Genomic DNA, 14,858 nt, shown 5'->3' on the forward strand with positions numbered 1-14,858 from the left:
AGCAAGAATCCTAATTAACATTATTTTATTAATTTTTTTACATATCCTGCCACATATTGTGTGATGATATTCTCTCATAAAGGATGGTCCAGGGTAGCCTGAGGTAGTAGACAAAATCAAGCAGCGAAGCATCTTTGCTTGGCAAAGTTTGACCATCTCTTATCAAGACCATTTTGAACATTCCTAAGAAAAGAATTACTTCTGCGATCACTCTCACTGTCAAATTACTTTACTATTAATATCTGCTTATTCCTACTATGACAACATATCTTTGAAAATGAATATAGTGGAAAACTAGTACCTTTTCCTGTTTGTATTTTTCTTCAGGTCAGCAGTTTTGTCAAACAGAAAGAAGGAACAGCCAGTCATGTGCTAAGACCTCTGCCAACAGAACAAAAAGTTATTAGTTTTGATGACAGTGCAAAATTGTGCAATTTTGTTCCACTTCGAGCTTGAAGATTAACAAGCCATGCATTAGTCACAGACTACTCTGCAATACAATACAATCAATATCTTTTGACCCTCTAATGATTCTAAATGGTATGTGCTGTCACAAAGACGCAAGTCCTGCTGCACACTGCATCACTTTTCCCCCCCTTCCACATGGAATGAGGAACATAGAAGAAATAGCTATTTTCACAACCTGGAAGTTTGGGGTGGCATCAAACTGGACCATATTGAGACATATCTTTTCATGATTTTGTGCTATGTTTTATCCTTTTATATATATATATATATATGCTGCACATGAATATCTTCAACTTTCTACACACGATTATCTTAGAGTGAGGATTATAGAACCGTTCATTTACAAAAAGCAAAAATACACAATGAAAACACCTCACTACACATCAGGGTTGGGAGCCGATCATATCAGTTGGACAGAGGGGCATTCGGTGAATAATTAAAATCATGAACACACATAGTACACACATAGAGAAATGTAGCCACAGTTAGAACAGCGCACAAACGTCTGTCTTGGATTGCACAAACAGGAGACAGCAGAAACATTCTCACTGGATGTAGAAGTGAATCAGTGAACTCACCACTGAGCAGTTTACCGTGAGCACGCAAAATCCTCAACGCATTTTCATTTGTTTTTGCATATTTCCAGTAGGACCATGCTTTAAAACTAGCTGCACAAGCTGATGAACGACCTCATTTTAGCTTCAAAGACACATGAAGTACTTCCCACTAAAGCACTAAACTACAGTGAACCAAATAATTAAACTAAGCTCACACTACATTACACTTTTTGGAGATATGGGTGTTTATGTTTTTCATTACAAAATTGTATAAATTAGTGTAACTTATAGTTCAAGTGTATCAGCAGAATTCAGCTGAGTGGGCATAATTACTTTATTGAGTGGGCCTGAACCCCCAAAGCCTGTCCATGATGCCAACACTACAACACAGTTTGTAACAGCACCAAAAGTAATGATTCAGCAGAAAATGTTCCCCATCAGCGCTGCTGCACATGTTCAAGCTTGAGTTCACTTTATTTTATTTTCTGTTTAATCTCTTGTAGTACAACATATTCTACAAATAAACATGTTTGTAGCAGCTGTCCTGTTTGGACTACAGCTTTTAATGTGCTAGGAAAAATCAGGACAAAACTAGAAACTGATTTTTTCTTTTTTATCGCAGCTAAATTAAAGGGTTTGAGCACTGTGTGACATGGTTGACTGTCAAAATCTCTAGGTGGATGAAAAATATTAAAAATTACAGTGTAGCGTTGGCAAAACAGCTCCTTAAACTACATTTGGTCAACCAAGTTATTTCTCAGAGATACTAATCTGAAAATGCTGCAAAATGTGCATCTCTTCTAAATAAACTTATCTAATCCAGCCAGGATAGCAAGCGCAATAAAATGCAATCAAAAAAAAGAAAGATCTTGGCACTTTATATTTATATATATTTAATGTTTACTTTTCTATTTCCAGGGCTGAATGTAAAAGAGTGATTCAATGATTTAGGGTGGCATAAAAAACTCACGTGTCAAGGTGAGACAACCAACAGTTTAGAGCCATGGCTTTTAAAAGTATGGTCAAGTATGGACGAATGGTTTGCCTATCATGGGTAAAAATCCCAGACCCTCAGGACCATGTAAGGCAGGCATGGCCTCAAATACCTGGCCTGGTTACACAATGATTCGTGTTCTTGTATAAGATCACAAGACTTTCATGTTACAGCAGATGAAAACAGTGTGAGAGTGGTGCCAATTTAAGGAGGTTGTGGTATGCTTTGAACTAGACTGGAGAATTTTTATTGACACTTAAGAATCAGAGAGACACTCTAGCATTGTCCTTTAATAGGCTTTCTTCAAGTGATGCCTTTCTATTCTGGAGGAAGGCACCACCACCAATTGGTGGATGTGAAACCTGGATAAAAAGGAACATAATGAAAGGAAGAAAAATGGTGGAAACTAGCTCAAGAATAAGAAATGTTAAATCAGACCAAGGCTTTATTATAGATCTGACACAAAATTAATTACTCCTTATTTCTGCATATTGCCCACCCCAATCATTCACTTTAAAGTTGCATTAAAGTGAAAGAATCCCTGACCATATAAACAGGAAGAATGGTTATGAGCAAACCTACTTCGGTTTTCCTATTAGTACCAGGCTGTTATTCTTTTTTTTAGTATTTGCTTTGTGGTTGGGTTTAGTTTAAGGCAGAAAAGAAGCAATAAAATGTACAAGTGGAAAGACAAATAGGTCTAGGAAACGAAATGTCTTAAGATCTAAGCAATAACACTGTCACTGCCTCCCTCTATTTACTCTACCTCTATGTTCTATCAGTTGCATGCATGTGTGTGTGTAAAGGTGTGTGTGTGTGTATTGCACTGACCTCTTTTTCAGGAGTAGGCGTGGCCGAGGGAGAGCTTCTAACCTCTAGTTATCAACAGTACTTAACCCTAACTCTTCATTCATTGTTAGATTGTTTTTCTCCTCCATGTGGTGGTACTGCTGACAGAGAGCACGGTTTTTTGTTAACCTGTACATATGTGGTTGTTGTCTTCCTCCCCGCAGATACTGGAAGCCTAACCCTACGGAAATATAGTAGAAATACTTGATTGAGTCAATGTTTTGCAAATACTTTGCAACACAGGAGGTTTGCCAGATGAGAGAGAGTGACACGGTAAATATTGCAGGTTCTAAACTGAAGCAGATCAAATCTAACTTGAGGCTGTGGAGTGGCAGAATATGGAGGAAGTAGGTGCAGGTGGGTTTCCTTGGAGAGCAGGTGGAGAGCGGGCAGGCAGGTTGAGTCTGGGTCGCAGACATCCAGAGGTCCAGGTAGCAGTGAGGAAGAGACACAAAACAGCTTGAGTTGTTACCAGATTGCAAGAAAGTTGATTCTCAAGCCAGCATGCTCCAAATGGGGCTCTCAAATGAGCAGCTAAGAAGGGCAGAAGAATAAAAGGATGAGATCAAACAAGACTGATAGTGCCCTAGAGTCACCAGTTTAATGGGAACAGTCGGTTAGGGAACTGTGGCCTGTCCTTCTTACACTTGAAGCCTGTTGAATCAACTACCAACAGGTGAGGAGGTGTTGACCCACATTGCGAAACTCTGCCTTCAGGTGGAAACCTGAGACAGAACTAGCCTGACATCTCCATGTTGTAAAATTGAAAGAAAAAGAGAAACCAAACAAAACCTCAAGAAACAAAACCTCAACAAAACCACTCAGTTCTGCAGAATCAACAAGTTTGACTGAGGCATGACTGAGGTCTCTATACTTGTTTTAAAATCGGTGTCTAATATCCAGTGATGTTTGTTCCATTATTAGATGTGCACTTTAAAATGTCAAAGTCACCAGTCTGCTGTCTGATTTAGGTTAGGAGTTTTGAGTAATTGGTAAAGTAGTAAAGGGGGTTGCAAGTGATACTGCATGTTTGCATGTACCCCCCACCTCCAAAAGAAAATAAAAAAAATCTACTACACCCTGAGTAAATTCATGTGCCTTTTTCCTTGATTTGGTTAAACATAAATTTTCTGCCCTTAGGGAGGAAAATCGGAAGCAAAATAAAAAAAATAGATGCACATCTGCTACATTACAAACTGTTAATTGTTATTTGGTTCATCTTGGAGTTGCACTGTGTCTTTCTAGATCTACAGAAACTATGAAGATGCTAAGATTTTTTTAATTTTTTTTTTGGCAGTGAGTAGGATGGACAAGCTTAAAAATGAGAATGTGACAGCGGAGGTTGAGCAGTTTGTAGACAAAGTTAGAGAGGTAAAAATGAGATGGTTTGGACATATGCAGAGGAGGTATAATGGATGGATATGGAGCTGCAAGGCAGGAGGAAAAGAGAAAGACCACAGAGGAGCTTCATAGATGTAATAAAGAAGGACATGCAGAGGCTTGGTGGATAGTAGGGATGGGGCGCAATGGAGGCAGATGGTCTGCTGTGGTAACATCTAAAAAGAGGAGATTTACTCATGTCATTTACAGGCATTTTTTTATATCATACAATAAAATGTACAACTCGCAAAAAAGAATTGAAAAAATCAAAACACATCTGTTCAAATAGTCGTGTGTGAACTAATTATTACATGTTTCTTATTGACGCGTCTAAACTTCCGAGCTTTCTAGACCCCGCTCGCTCACGTGACTGTGTCAAGGCCGGAAGACGTAATTACGGTGTCGACGTCAGCAAAAGCGTGCGCGCCACCTTCAGAGGAAGCTGCACGCGGGATGTGTGGGACATAATGGTGGATAGGTAGGGAACACACTTAAGCTCGCTAAGAGTAGCTCTTCAACTGTTGATCAATTCCCAGTTGTTGTCTTGGACTCTCCCATCGCTCTGACCCGACAACCGCTCGCTGCTGCAGCCCGCTTGGACTGGACGACGCCCTGGACCACAGAAAAATGCCGAATATCAAAATATTTAGCGGTAGCTCACACCCGGACCTGTCTCAGAAAATAGCAGACCGCCTGGGTCTCGAGCTGGGAAAGGTTGTAACAAAGAAATTTAGCAACCAGGAAACATGGTGAGTTGTTTGCTTTGTTTTGTAGCTACTTTAAAAAGGCTTAGTTTTTAGAGGTGTGTCTGGTAGGCAAATATCGTAGCCTAGCGACATGTATTAATGGGAAACGTGGTGTCACGGTGAAATTGCCGCGCACTGTTGTCAGGAACTTGTAGTCCATGCGTTCCACAGAACTAATGCTAACCAGCTAATTCTCAGCACCAAAGCCGCCTCAAAATAGGTTTAAAGTGGCATCATGTACCGTGTTGAGACTGTCATTTCCTAACTGCATGCTTCTTTTTTTACCCTCAGTTTAACGCTTGTCCAGATCAGATCACAAAGGCAAACACGAGCCACTGTTTACTCTCCCTCATCCATCTCCTACCTGCCTTGATGTGTTAGCTCCTAAGCCCTAATTGTTTGTTTTTGTCACCTCTGGCAGCGTGGAGATAGGGGAGAGCGTGCGTGGGGAGGATGTCTACATTGTGCAGAGTGGTTGTGGAGAGATCAATGACAATTTGATGGAGCTGCTGATCATGATAAACGCCTGCAAGATTGCCTCCGCCTCCAGGGTCACCGCTGTCATCCCCTGCTTTCCGTACGCCCGGCAGGACAAGAAGGACAAGGTGGGGGTGAGGGATATCTGTCTACTTACTTCTGTCATGCCATTTGCCATCCAGCACCATGACAAGAAGCCTGCAGCCATGCCCATCAGCCAACAGGGCATATTTGCTTTTCCCTTTTCTTTTCTTTTTTTTTTGTTCCCTCCTCTGTATTGTTTGCTAAGTTAACTTTAATTGCATTTCCATACCTCCCCATGCAGCTGTTTGGATTTTTATTTATTCCCTTTTTGGCATTTTAATCATACTGCACGAATCAAATGTTTTTACATGTTAATCTACTAAATAAAAAATGTTAATATAATATTGCAATGTGAGTTTGCTCTGTAGCAGGGCCAAACCCATCATTCTCAACTGTTTTGGCTATTTTAATGAATGCCTTTTGTAGCTAAATCAACCCATGTACCTTTTATATTGTCAGTACTAATATATAGTGTCACTATGACAGGGTAACCTGCAGCATTTGACTGCTATAATTTTACTGAACTGCTAAGCTCTCTTAAGTGTTATTTTTAGAACTGAGCACTGCTTGCCAGTTTGCTTATTCCATGTGACTAACGAGATCTATTTTCATTACAGAGCCGTGCCCCTATCTCTGCCAAGCTGGTGGCCAACATGTTGTCGGTATCAGGCGCTGACCATATAATCACAATGGACTTGCATGCTTCACAGATCCAGGTGAGCAACACAACAGTACATGCAAACAGACTTGTTTTTCATACACCACCCTCCAATTTGTCAGCCCTGCAAAATCACCATTTTGGTTTGTATTTTAAACCCCCGTGTGGCTGATTTGTGAGAATTTGCATTATGAATCTCGTTGTTTACTTGAGTACTATAAAGGAAGGTGAAAGCCCATATGGTTAACTGGTGTGTCTATATCTCTTATTATTTGCAGGGATTCTTTGATATACCCGTTGATAACTTGTATGCAGAGCCAGCTGTTCTGAAATGGATTAAAGAGAACATCCCTGAGTGGAAAAACTGCATCATTGTCTCACCTGATGCAGGAGGAGCCAAGAGGTATGCTCTCACAGGAGTTCTACCTTTAACCATAGCTTAACCTTTCCATATCTTCTCTAGAGTTTAATTTAGATTAACATTCTGTTGGCTTTACCTATCTCAACAGGAGTTTAATTTGACATGCAAAAGTAGTTTAAACACAGAGCTTTAACTGGTGCAATGCTTGCTTTTCCTTTCGCAGGGTCACATCAATAGCAGACAGGTTGAACGTGGACTTTGCTCTTATTCACAAGGAGAGGAAAAAGGCGAACGAGGTGGACCGCATGGTTCTTGTCGGAGACGTGACCGATCGGGTCGCCATTCTTGTGGATGATATGGCTGACACATGTGGCACAATCTGCCATGCTGCTGACAAGTAAAGCACTTTCTTTACCTTTTAAATTAAGTAAATGAGCTTTGAGCTTTGCTCCAGTGCAAAACGCAAAGGTATTTGAGCTACTGTGGAAACTAAGTGATCATTACCGAATCCCATTTAGAGATGTGTTTTGCAGACTGTGTCCAGCGATATGGAGACTTGTAATGCATCTTGCTCTTTCTCTCTTTTAGACTCATTTCTGCTGGAGCCACTAAGGTGTATGCCATCTTAACTCATGGCATCTTTTCTGGCCCAGCGATCTCCCGCATCAACAATGCTTGTTTTGAAGCTGTGGTTGTCACCAATACAATCCCTCAAGAGGAGAAGATGAAGCATTGTTCCAAAATACAGGTCAGGAAATTGAAAACTGTTTCCAGAACAGAAATTGACATAAGAGCTGAAAAACCTCAGGTTGCTGTGTGTATTTTTGGGAAGCTGGTGTTTGAAGCTGCACAGAGTCTTACAGAGTGTGTGACATCTTGTTCTTTCTTTCCTTCAGGTTATTGACATCTCCATGATCCTTGCTGAGGCCATTCGCAGAACTCACAATGGCGAGTCCGTGTCGTACCTGTTTAGCCACGTTCCCTTGTAACAAAAGCTGTCTACCATCAACCTTGTGCTATTAACACCAAATAAGAGAAGAGGGATTTTCCCCAACTCAAACACAACCATTAACAAAGATGTTCAGCTAATTAATTGTTTGGAGGGAAAAGAAATGTCATGTCTGTTACTAACGCTGGTCCCTCACTTTAAGTCCTTTCCCTTTCAGCGGTGTCCCGTCACGCCTCGGGCACCAAAGCAATCGCAAGCTACCAATTCAGGCTGGCATATTTATTTTATATGGATAAATGGTGTTTTATCCACTGTGAACTTTGTTCTTAGTTCATAACTTTTTGATCCAGAGTTTCTCCTGACCATCTCACCTCTGCAGGAGTAATGTCAGTCTGTCAAAGAGCTAATATGAATAACCCTGGAAGGCTCCAGTGGTCAGGAGAAGCTTCTGCTATATGAAGCTGTTACAGTGCTTTTTGTTACATTGACCGAGAGTAGTTTTTCTTGTTGCTTGTTTTATCCACTGCTGTTTAAAGATTATAATTACTGAAGTGAATGTGTTTTGAGATGGTTTACAGTACCACTGAAGCTCCACTCAACCAAGTGTGCCTCAACAGTCTGAAATGAAATCATTTTCTTGCTTTATTTTATTTCTCTCCCTCTCATGTTTCTGTTTGGTTTCCCGCTGGACAAACACTTTGCTGTGTCTTAGCAGGCTGAAAACAATAATTTTGGATGTTTCTTTCGGCTCTTGAGGTGCCCTCATTGAGTGGGGTTTGCCCAGTGTCCTCGAGGGTCTGTGAGGAGCCTTCCATGGTTGGGTTGTTTGGTTTTTAGCTTGGGGTCTCTGCAGGCTGGAGCTTCCTTCAGAAATGTTCACCTGCCTTTTATTTCATTGTCTGGAGGAAGGAGTTGTCAGTTATGTGCATAATCCAAATCTTTGTTTATTTTTTCAGTAGAATGAATGTGCCAGTTATTTGATGAATGCATTCTTAATACAATTAAATATGCGTCAGATCTTAAACATGGCTCTTCTATGTCTTTTTTTCTGCTTAGACACATGAAAGTTTCTCAAATAGACACGTGAATCCAGCTGAGATTGTCCACAGTCATCTTAGACCACATAAAAGTATATAGTCCATTTGAGTTACATTCTCAGCACTAGGAAAAAAGTCTTTCATTAAAATGCTGTTTAGATGCATCTCTCAAAAGCCAGGAGAGAAGACTGCTTGAAATTTCACCTGCAAATTAACCCGAGCTGCTACATGGGACCAATGAGACGTCACAGAAGGTTGTACTAGACAGCTGGCGTGTTAAACACTAATGTGCGATTCCACGGCAAGGCATTCACAAATCGCTCCACAAGATCAACTGAGAAAAGTTCAGCACCGCAGTGCGGGGCGGGGGGGGAGGGCTGCAAATGTTTAATTTAAAGGAAATGGTAAATGGCCTGTATTTATATAGCGCCTTTATGGTCCCTAAGGACCCCAAAGCGCTTTACATATCCAGTCATTCACCCATTCACACACACATTCATACACTGGTGATGGCAAGCTACGTTGTAGCCACAGCCACCCTGGGGCGCACTGACAGAGGCGAGGCTGCCGGACACTGGCGCCACCGGGCCCTCTGACCACCACCAGTAGGCAACGGGTGAAGTGTCTTGCCCAAGGACACAACGACCGAGACTGTCCGAGCCGGGGCTCGAACCGGTAACCTTCCGATTACAAGGTGAACTCCCAACTCTTGAACCACGTGCATTTTACCGTAAAATTTTGTGATGCCATTTTTTTATGTAATACAAATATAGAGGGCTGTTGGTTTGTTTGCCCACTAGATACATTCTTGCAATGTGGAGAGTCTGCTGATAAATTTATGTTTTGAAAAGGAAGATGAGGCTCTTTATACATCCGTTATCAGTTACTGGATTAGTAACTTCAATATTTTATTAAAATTACTAATATATTTTAGCTTGGCATTGATAAAACTCCGTGGAACATCAGCCTGTCGGAAACAATTTCTTCATGGAACGCACCACTCTCCCGAAGCTCGGTGGGGGAAAAACGTTCTTGACTGACAGATGATACAACCAATCCATTGTGTCGTGACGTAGCTCGTCTTGTCCAATGATTATTCTAAATGGGGCGGGGTCAGTCACAGACACCGGCAAATCAATGCTCAGTGCGCCTTGCTCTCTAATCCCATTGCAGACCCAGGGGAGAAACAAGTAATGGAAATGGTTCAAAGGAAAATAGAGGAAGATGGTGACATTCACCACAGGAGTAATAAATGCAACATTAGATGTGAAGTCCAGGATGGAGAGTATTCAGATTATTGTTAAGGCAGCATGCTATAGTTTAGATAAGAAGAATATCAGGTGGATGGATGTAAGGGGGGGGACTAAGTAGTCATGCAGTCAAGAGGGGATAATGTGGTGGTTACTCTGTAACCATATTAATCCTAAAGTGGAATGCAAAGAGTCTTTTGTCAAATGGTCAAGATGTGTAATAAGTTTATATACAATCAGACAGAAAAATCTGACATTTGTATTCAGGAAACATGGTTGAAGCCTTTTTTGGATTTTAGAGTGTATGGGTATACTGTGGTTAGATATGATAGGAAAGAAGGGAATGGAGGTGGGTGTCTTACATTGATTAGGGAAGGTATTCCATATAAAACAATTGAGAGGGGATTTGGAGTATGTAGGAATTGAGGTATGGATAGGAGGGAAGGTAATTATGGTTATTAATTTTTGCAATCCTTGTAAAAAGGTTAAGTAAACTGGAGGAAATGGATATGAAAGGAAATATTATATGGTGTGGAGATTTTAATGCACATCATTCATTATAGGGGAGTGAGAAAACAGGCTAAAATGGTAAAGTGTTAGAAGAATTTCTGGTGGATAAAAATCTTGTATGTTTAAATGATGGGAAGACAGGAAATGATATAGTTTTGGTGAGGAATTGGTATTAGATTTAACATTTGTATCTAGTTCTTTGGCTCCATTATATGAGTGGCAAGTAAGAAGTAAGTCATTTGATCTTTATATTGTAGTCAGTAAAATAAGGAGAGGTCAAATACAGGTACCTGAAACATTAGGAGGAAAGTGGTTGTTTGGAAAGGCAATTTGTAAAAATTTACTTAATATTATGAGGTGTTTAGTAGGGTTGACATAGGGTGCCATTTTTGATGCCCTTAAAATATTTATGTCACATTAATTGGGGAGAAAGAGGACAGAATTTTTAAAACAGTTTTGGGTGGTTAGAGATAATAGAGCTTGTGTATCACAAAGAATTTAGTCAGACAGTATTGTGGCCTTTAAGGCCAACGTGGACATGGAAATACATTAAGGTAGATAGAGCTTTATCTTATATTAAGAAGAGAAAAATTACAACAGATATTTGTCAATGATTTTATACTGAGTGGAGAACAAGTGCAGTGACTATTTACAGGTGTATACAGATGGATCGAAAGATCCAAAAACTCAAGCAACTAGTGTTGCAGTTGTCATTCCAGAATTAAATATTGCAAAAAGAAAATCAAATTTTTTGAGTATATATGCAGTAGAGTTATATCTAATATTATTGGCTTTAGAATGGGCGGAAGACAGTAGAATTTCAAAAGTAATAATAGGAGAATGTTGAGAGTAGAAATGAGGAAAGATATTTCTTTTTTTTTTAATGCTGGACTCATCAAGAGGATCTAAGGATATAGAAGTAATGTGAGAGTAAAACCCAGGAGATGGCAGTAGTGCAACATTGTTGGATGCAGGCTACCTTTAAAAATGAAAGAAGAAGAAGAAGGAATTCTATTGTGGACCGCTTATCGGAGCAGCATCTGTGGTAACTACAGGCACAAGCAGAAAAACCCTCTCCTCATGCAGCACTGGAAAAAACAATAAATATGCGGCCGTTCTGCCTCCACATTGCTACAATGAACTGTGGAAAATAACAAATTGTTTTTCTGGTGGAGACAGCTGACAGAGTAAGTAAATAATTATGATCACACACTGTAAATTGAGTTTTTTTTAACCTAAGTGTTGTAAATGGCTTTTTCATTCATTTTTCTCTTATAACTGGCTGTGCATGCCTGATTGGATCTGCTTAAAAGGAGAATAATGGCCGGCGGTTCTGAGAGTAAACAAGAAGAGGCACTTGGCAACCTAATGGTTCATTTCCAGAGCTACTTGCATGGAGGAACCTCCAGCTTGCTGTCCACCCTTCCCACCCTTATCGTCTTTCCTGTCTATAAGACTGTTTTTCGTCAACAAATCCACAACACCTCAGTTCACAAGGCAGTGGCACAGCTCTATAGAGAGGGCCCTGTGAAGCTCTATAGGGGTGTGGCTCCACCGTTAGTGATGAGGACGCTGAACGGCACGCTGCTCTTTGGCCTCCAGGATACCCTCCTCCGACAGCTCCCCCTATCATCCCAGAATGTTATCTCTGCCAAGGCCCTTCCTGCTCTGGCGGGGTTTGGGGCAGGTGTTGTAGAAGCCATGGTTTTTACGCCCTTTGAGCGCGTTCAGAATGTGCTGCAGAACAGCCAGAATGACAGTCGTCTACCCTCGTTGAAGAGCGTCCTTCTAAGGCTAAAGGCAGAGGGGATGGCTTTAGGCTACTACAGAGCCTTCCTGCCCATTGCAGCCCGCAACGCCTTCGGCAGCTCCCTCTACTTTGGACTGAAGGGGCCTGTGTGTGTTGCTGTGGCGGAGCAGGGGCTCTCACCAATGGCCTCCTCTTTCATCTCAGGAACAGTGATATCAATGGCAGTCAGCTTGACTCTGTACCCACTCTCTGTGCTTGTGGCAAACATGCAGGCACAAGTAGGTGGGGATGTTAAAGGGGTCATAGCATGCTGGGCTCTGCTCTGGAAATCTCGTAATCGGAGTTTGGCGTTACTGTATCGAGGAGGTTCCATGGTTATCCTGAGGTCGTGCATCACTTGGGGACTAACCACTGCCATTTATGACAGGCAGGAGAAACGATCAGGCTGAAGATACATGCGCCAGACATTTTTAGATATGCTAGTATCCACAAAAGTTCATCAATTTTGATATTGTTCACAGGAGACGTTTTGACTTATAACTGCAAGAAAAAACAGTATTGATAAGCCTTTATAGTGTGGGAGTGAACTAGTACAAGCAATTCTGGTACTCTGAAACCATAATTTTAACAATCATTCAATATATTACTTCCACCTGCACTTATCTGATGTTTACAGCTGTGAGTGTCTTCAGTGAAGAAAATGCAGTCATACTAACAAGCTAATTTTGTGTGTCAAAATGTGCTAGCAAGCTGACAGCACCACTGCTAAGACTTCTGGTCTAAGAGATGGGTTTGAATAGTTCTACTTCGATGAAGTTGTTAGTCACATATGCTTTGAATTTTTATTGTTTTGTAAGGAAAGTGATTTTGCATATCATGATTAAGACTCAGAAATGCTGTAAGCCAGCCAGGCTTAAAGAACGGATGCCATAATATACAGAGTCAGAAACACAGATTTGTTTTCTATTACCTGAGAATTAGGATTATCTGAATACTCATCACGTTGGTTGCTTTGTGCACTGCCGGTAATGTCATCACACAGCCACAATGCAGTTCTGCAGGGGCAGTCCAAGATTTTTGGGGGCCTAAAGCAGAATTTGATTTGGGGCCCACCAACCACCCACTTCAGCGCAGCCACGATTATCCATGAATTGTCCATGTTAGATCATTTGTCATATACATATACATAATCATGCCTTTCTAGTGTAGTGGAAAGAAATAACCCAGGAGACAAGTTAACTTTTGTAAATTCAAAACAGCTGACTGTTCATACTGTTTTTAAAATGTGCAGAATGGCAGAAAATTATATTAATTCATAAACATACCTTTATCCCAACGCTTCCCCCTCCTTTTTTTCCTTTTAGCCAAATAAGTCTTTTTTTTCCTTTTTTTTACATATTTGCTGCGGTCTACTTTGAAACACTTATAGTGGGCATGAACGTGGCCCCAACTATGACAGTGAAAGTGATCAAACCAGTAGCATTAACCTGTCATTTTGTTAATATATGTATCAAAAATATTTAGCTTTCTCTTTCATGAATACAACTTATAGATCACAAAAATTAGACATTTATTAACCTGCATTGTGTGACATTTCAAATGCTCTCGGGGGCCCCCTGCTGGTGAGGGAGCCCGCAACCAGCTGCTTAGTCTGCTTATGGCTGACACATCGACTTATGCTTGTCCTACTTAAAAAAGGTCACTCCCTCTTTCTGTGCTGTGATGAGGTCATGTACAACAAGCGAGTTGTTAATATCAGCCAGGTACACCTTGAACACGCACACCCATTGACGAGTGTGCAAACTGCAGGTCGTGAGGTATTATTATTATGTGTTATGAAACAGGTTTTCTGTGCACAGAGGGAGTTATGTTGTAGTTCTGTGTAAAACACTGTGGCATTATACTGAATTATATTCAGTCTTACACTTTTTAATGTAATCTGTTATTTCCTCTGTAGCCGATGATTGAAGGTAATAATCATTGTTGTTTTACTTTTTAAAAAGTTTATTTGAATGTTTTTTGTTTCTGTGAAATGTCATTTTTATTCTGGGCATTTTGTGTGCTAAAGAGGATACAACCTACTGTGACTCCTTAACTCACCTGTTGTTTTAATTTATTTTTTTAAATGTTCCTTTTATACTGTATGTATGTAAGACCCCACAAATCTATGTATTGTTTACATGTGTGGATTCCCGTCTTTTTGCAAGATGAACAATTTCCTTCTGAAAAAAAACCATGATATTAAGCCATGTATGGTCACAATATATATGGTGACCAGGAATCATCACATGCATATTATAAATTAAAGACTGTAAGAAAATAAAGCTAAGTTTCAGTCACTACTGCACTGTTTCCTGACAGCAAGAAGGTTTTAGGGCAGGGCTAAGTGGGGCCTTCCTTTGGGGAATTTTCCTGCTCTTGCTTGTGGAAATGTCCAAACACATCCCGACTGGATGAATCAGGAAAAGAATTCGTTGCTGCCTCTTGTTCAACTAGGTGCCCCCCCCCACACACACCCCAAGAGCATGCAGCTGCTTCACCTGAAGGTATATAATTTGCTTACAGCATAGAACAGTAAAAGAACATGTATTTGACTGTCAAAACAGCATATTTTCCCCCATTTACAGCCAAACAAAATAACAGTTGCTGCAAAGTATAGGCGTTTTCCCTGCAAGTGCATTAGCAAATTACAGTCATTCGACTTTAACTGGTTTCTTTCCCTTTCTTGTTATGATTATTTTTAAGTTGGCTTGTCATAACCCTGTAGCCCACTAGATGGTACTGTGCT

General features: G+C 40.6%; 2 protein-coding genes and 1 long non-coding RNA gene across 5 annotated transcripts; 2 read left to right on the top strand and 1 right to left on the bottom strand.

The window, feature by feature from the left end:
* Positions 1-48: 48 nt before the first annotated feature.
* On the bottom strand, positions 49-3,432 carry LOC112841927 (uncharacterized). The gene is made up of 4 exons (XR_003213421.1): positions 3,184-3,432; positions 2,851-3,049; positions 302-381; positions 49-183 (listed from the first exon to the last, which is right to left on the bottom strand). It is a non-coding gene; the product is annotated as an uncharacterized LOC112841927 (long non-coding RNA).
* Positions 3,433-4,682: 1,250 nt separating this feature from the next.
* On the top strand, positions 4,683-8,547 carry prps1b (phosphoribosyl pyrophosphate synthetase 1B). 2 transcript variants are annotated; one of them, XM_005467873.4, is made up of 7 exons: positions 4,683-4,997; positions 5,416-5,605; positions 6,173-6,271; positions 6,492-6,616; positions 6,798-6,971; positions 7,163-7,322; positions 7,471-8,547. In XM_005467873.4, exons 1-7 carry the CDS (start codon positions 4,876-4,878, stop codon positions 7,561-7,563), a joined length of 963 nt encoding a protein of 320 aa, XP_005467930.1. In that variant the 5' UTR covers positions 4,683-4,875; the 3' UTR covers positions 7,564-8,547. The 2 variants fall into 2 exon arrangements, with proteins under 2 accessions (XP_005467930.1, XP_003445943.1); XM_003445895.5 differs by having other exon boundaries at positions 4,684-4,997; positions 5,416-5,599.
* Positions 8,548-11,328: 2,781 nt separating this feature from the next.
* On the top strand, positions 11,329-14,645 carry LOC100690830 (solute carrier family 25 member 53). 2 transcript variants are annotated; one of them, XM_025897297.1, is made up of 2 exons: positions 11,329-11,507; positions 11,602-14,645. In XM_025897297.1, exon 2 carries the CDS (start codon positions 11,641-11,643, stop codon positions 12,517-12,519), a length of 879 nt encoding a protein of 292 aa, XP_025753082.1. In that variant the 5' UTR covers positions 11,329-11,507; positions 11,602-11,640; the 3' UTR covers positions 12,520-14,645. The 2 variants fall into 2 exon arrangements, with proteins under 2 accessions (XP_025753082.1, XP_005467932.1); XM_005467875.4 differs by having other exon boundaries at positions 11,634-14,643.
* Positions 14,646-14,858: the final 213 nt, after the last annotated feature.

The sequence above is a fragment of the Oreochromis niloticus genome, linkage group LG2 (genome assembly GCF_001858045.2).
Source record: "Oreochromis niloticus isolate F11D_XX linkage group LG2, O_niloticus_UMD_NMBU, whole genome shotgun sequence".
NCBI lineage: Eukaryota > Metazoa > Chordata > Actinopteri > Cichliformes > Cichlidae > Oreochromis > Oreochromis niloticus.

Coding starts and splice junctions, on each gene's coding strand:
- prps1b (XM_005467873.4), top strand. CDS start 4,876: ATGCCGAATATCAAAATATTTAGCGGTAGCTCACACCCGGACCTGTCT. Junction 6,617..6,797: donor GATGCAGGAGGAGCCAAGAG/GTATGCTCTCAC, acceptor TTCCTTTCGCAG/GGTCACATCAATAGCAGACA. Junction 6,972..7,162: donor ATCTGCCATGCTGCTGACAA/GTAAAGCACTTT, acceptor TCTCTCTTTTAG/ACTCATTTCTGCTGGAGCCA.
- LOC100690830 (XM_025897297.1), top strand. CDS start 11,641: ATGGCCGGCGGTTCTGAGAGTAAACAAGAAGAGGCACTTGGCAACCTA.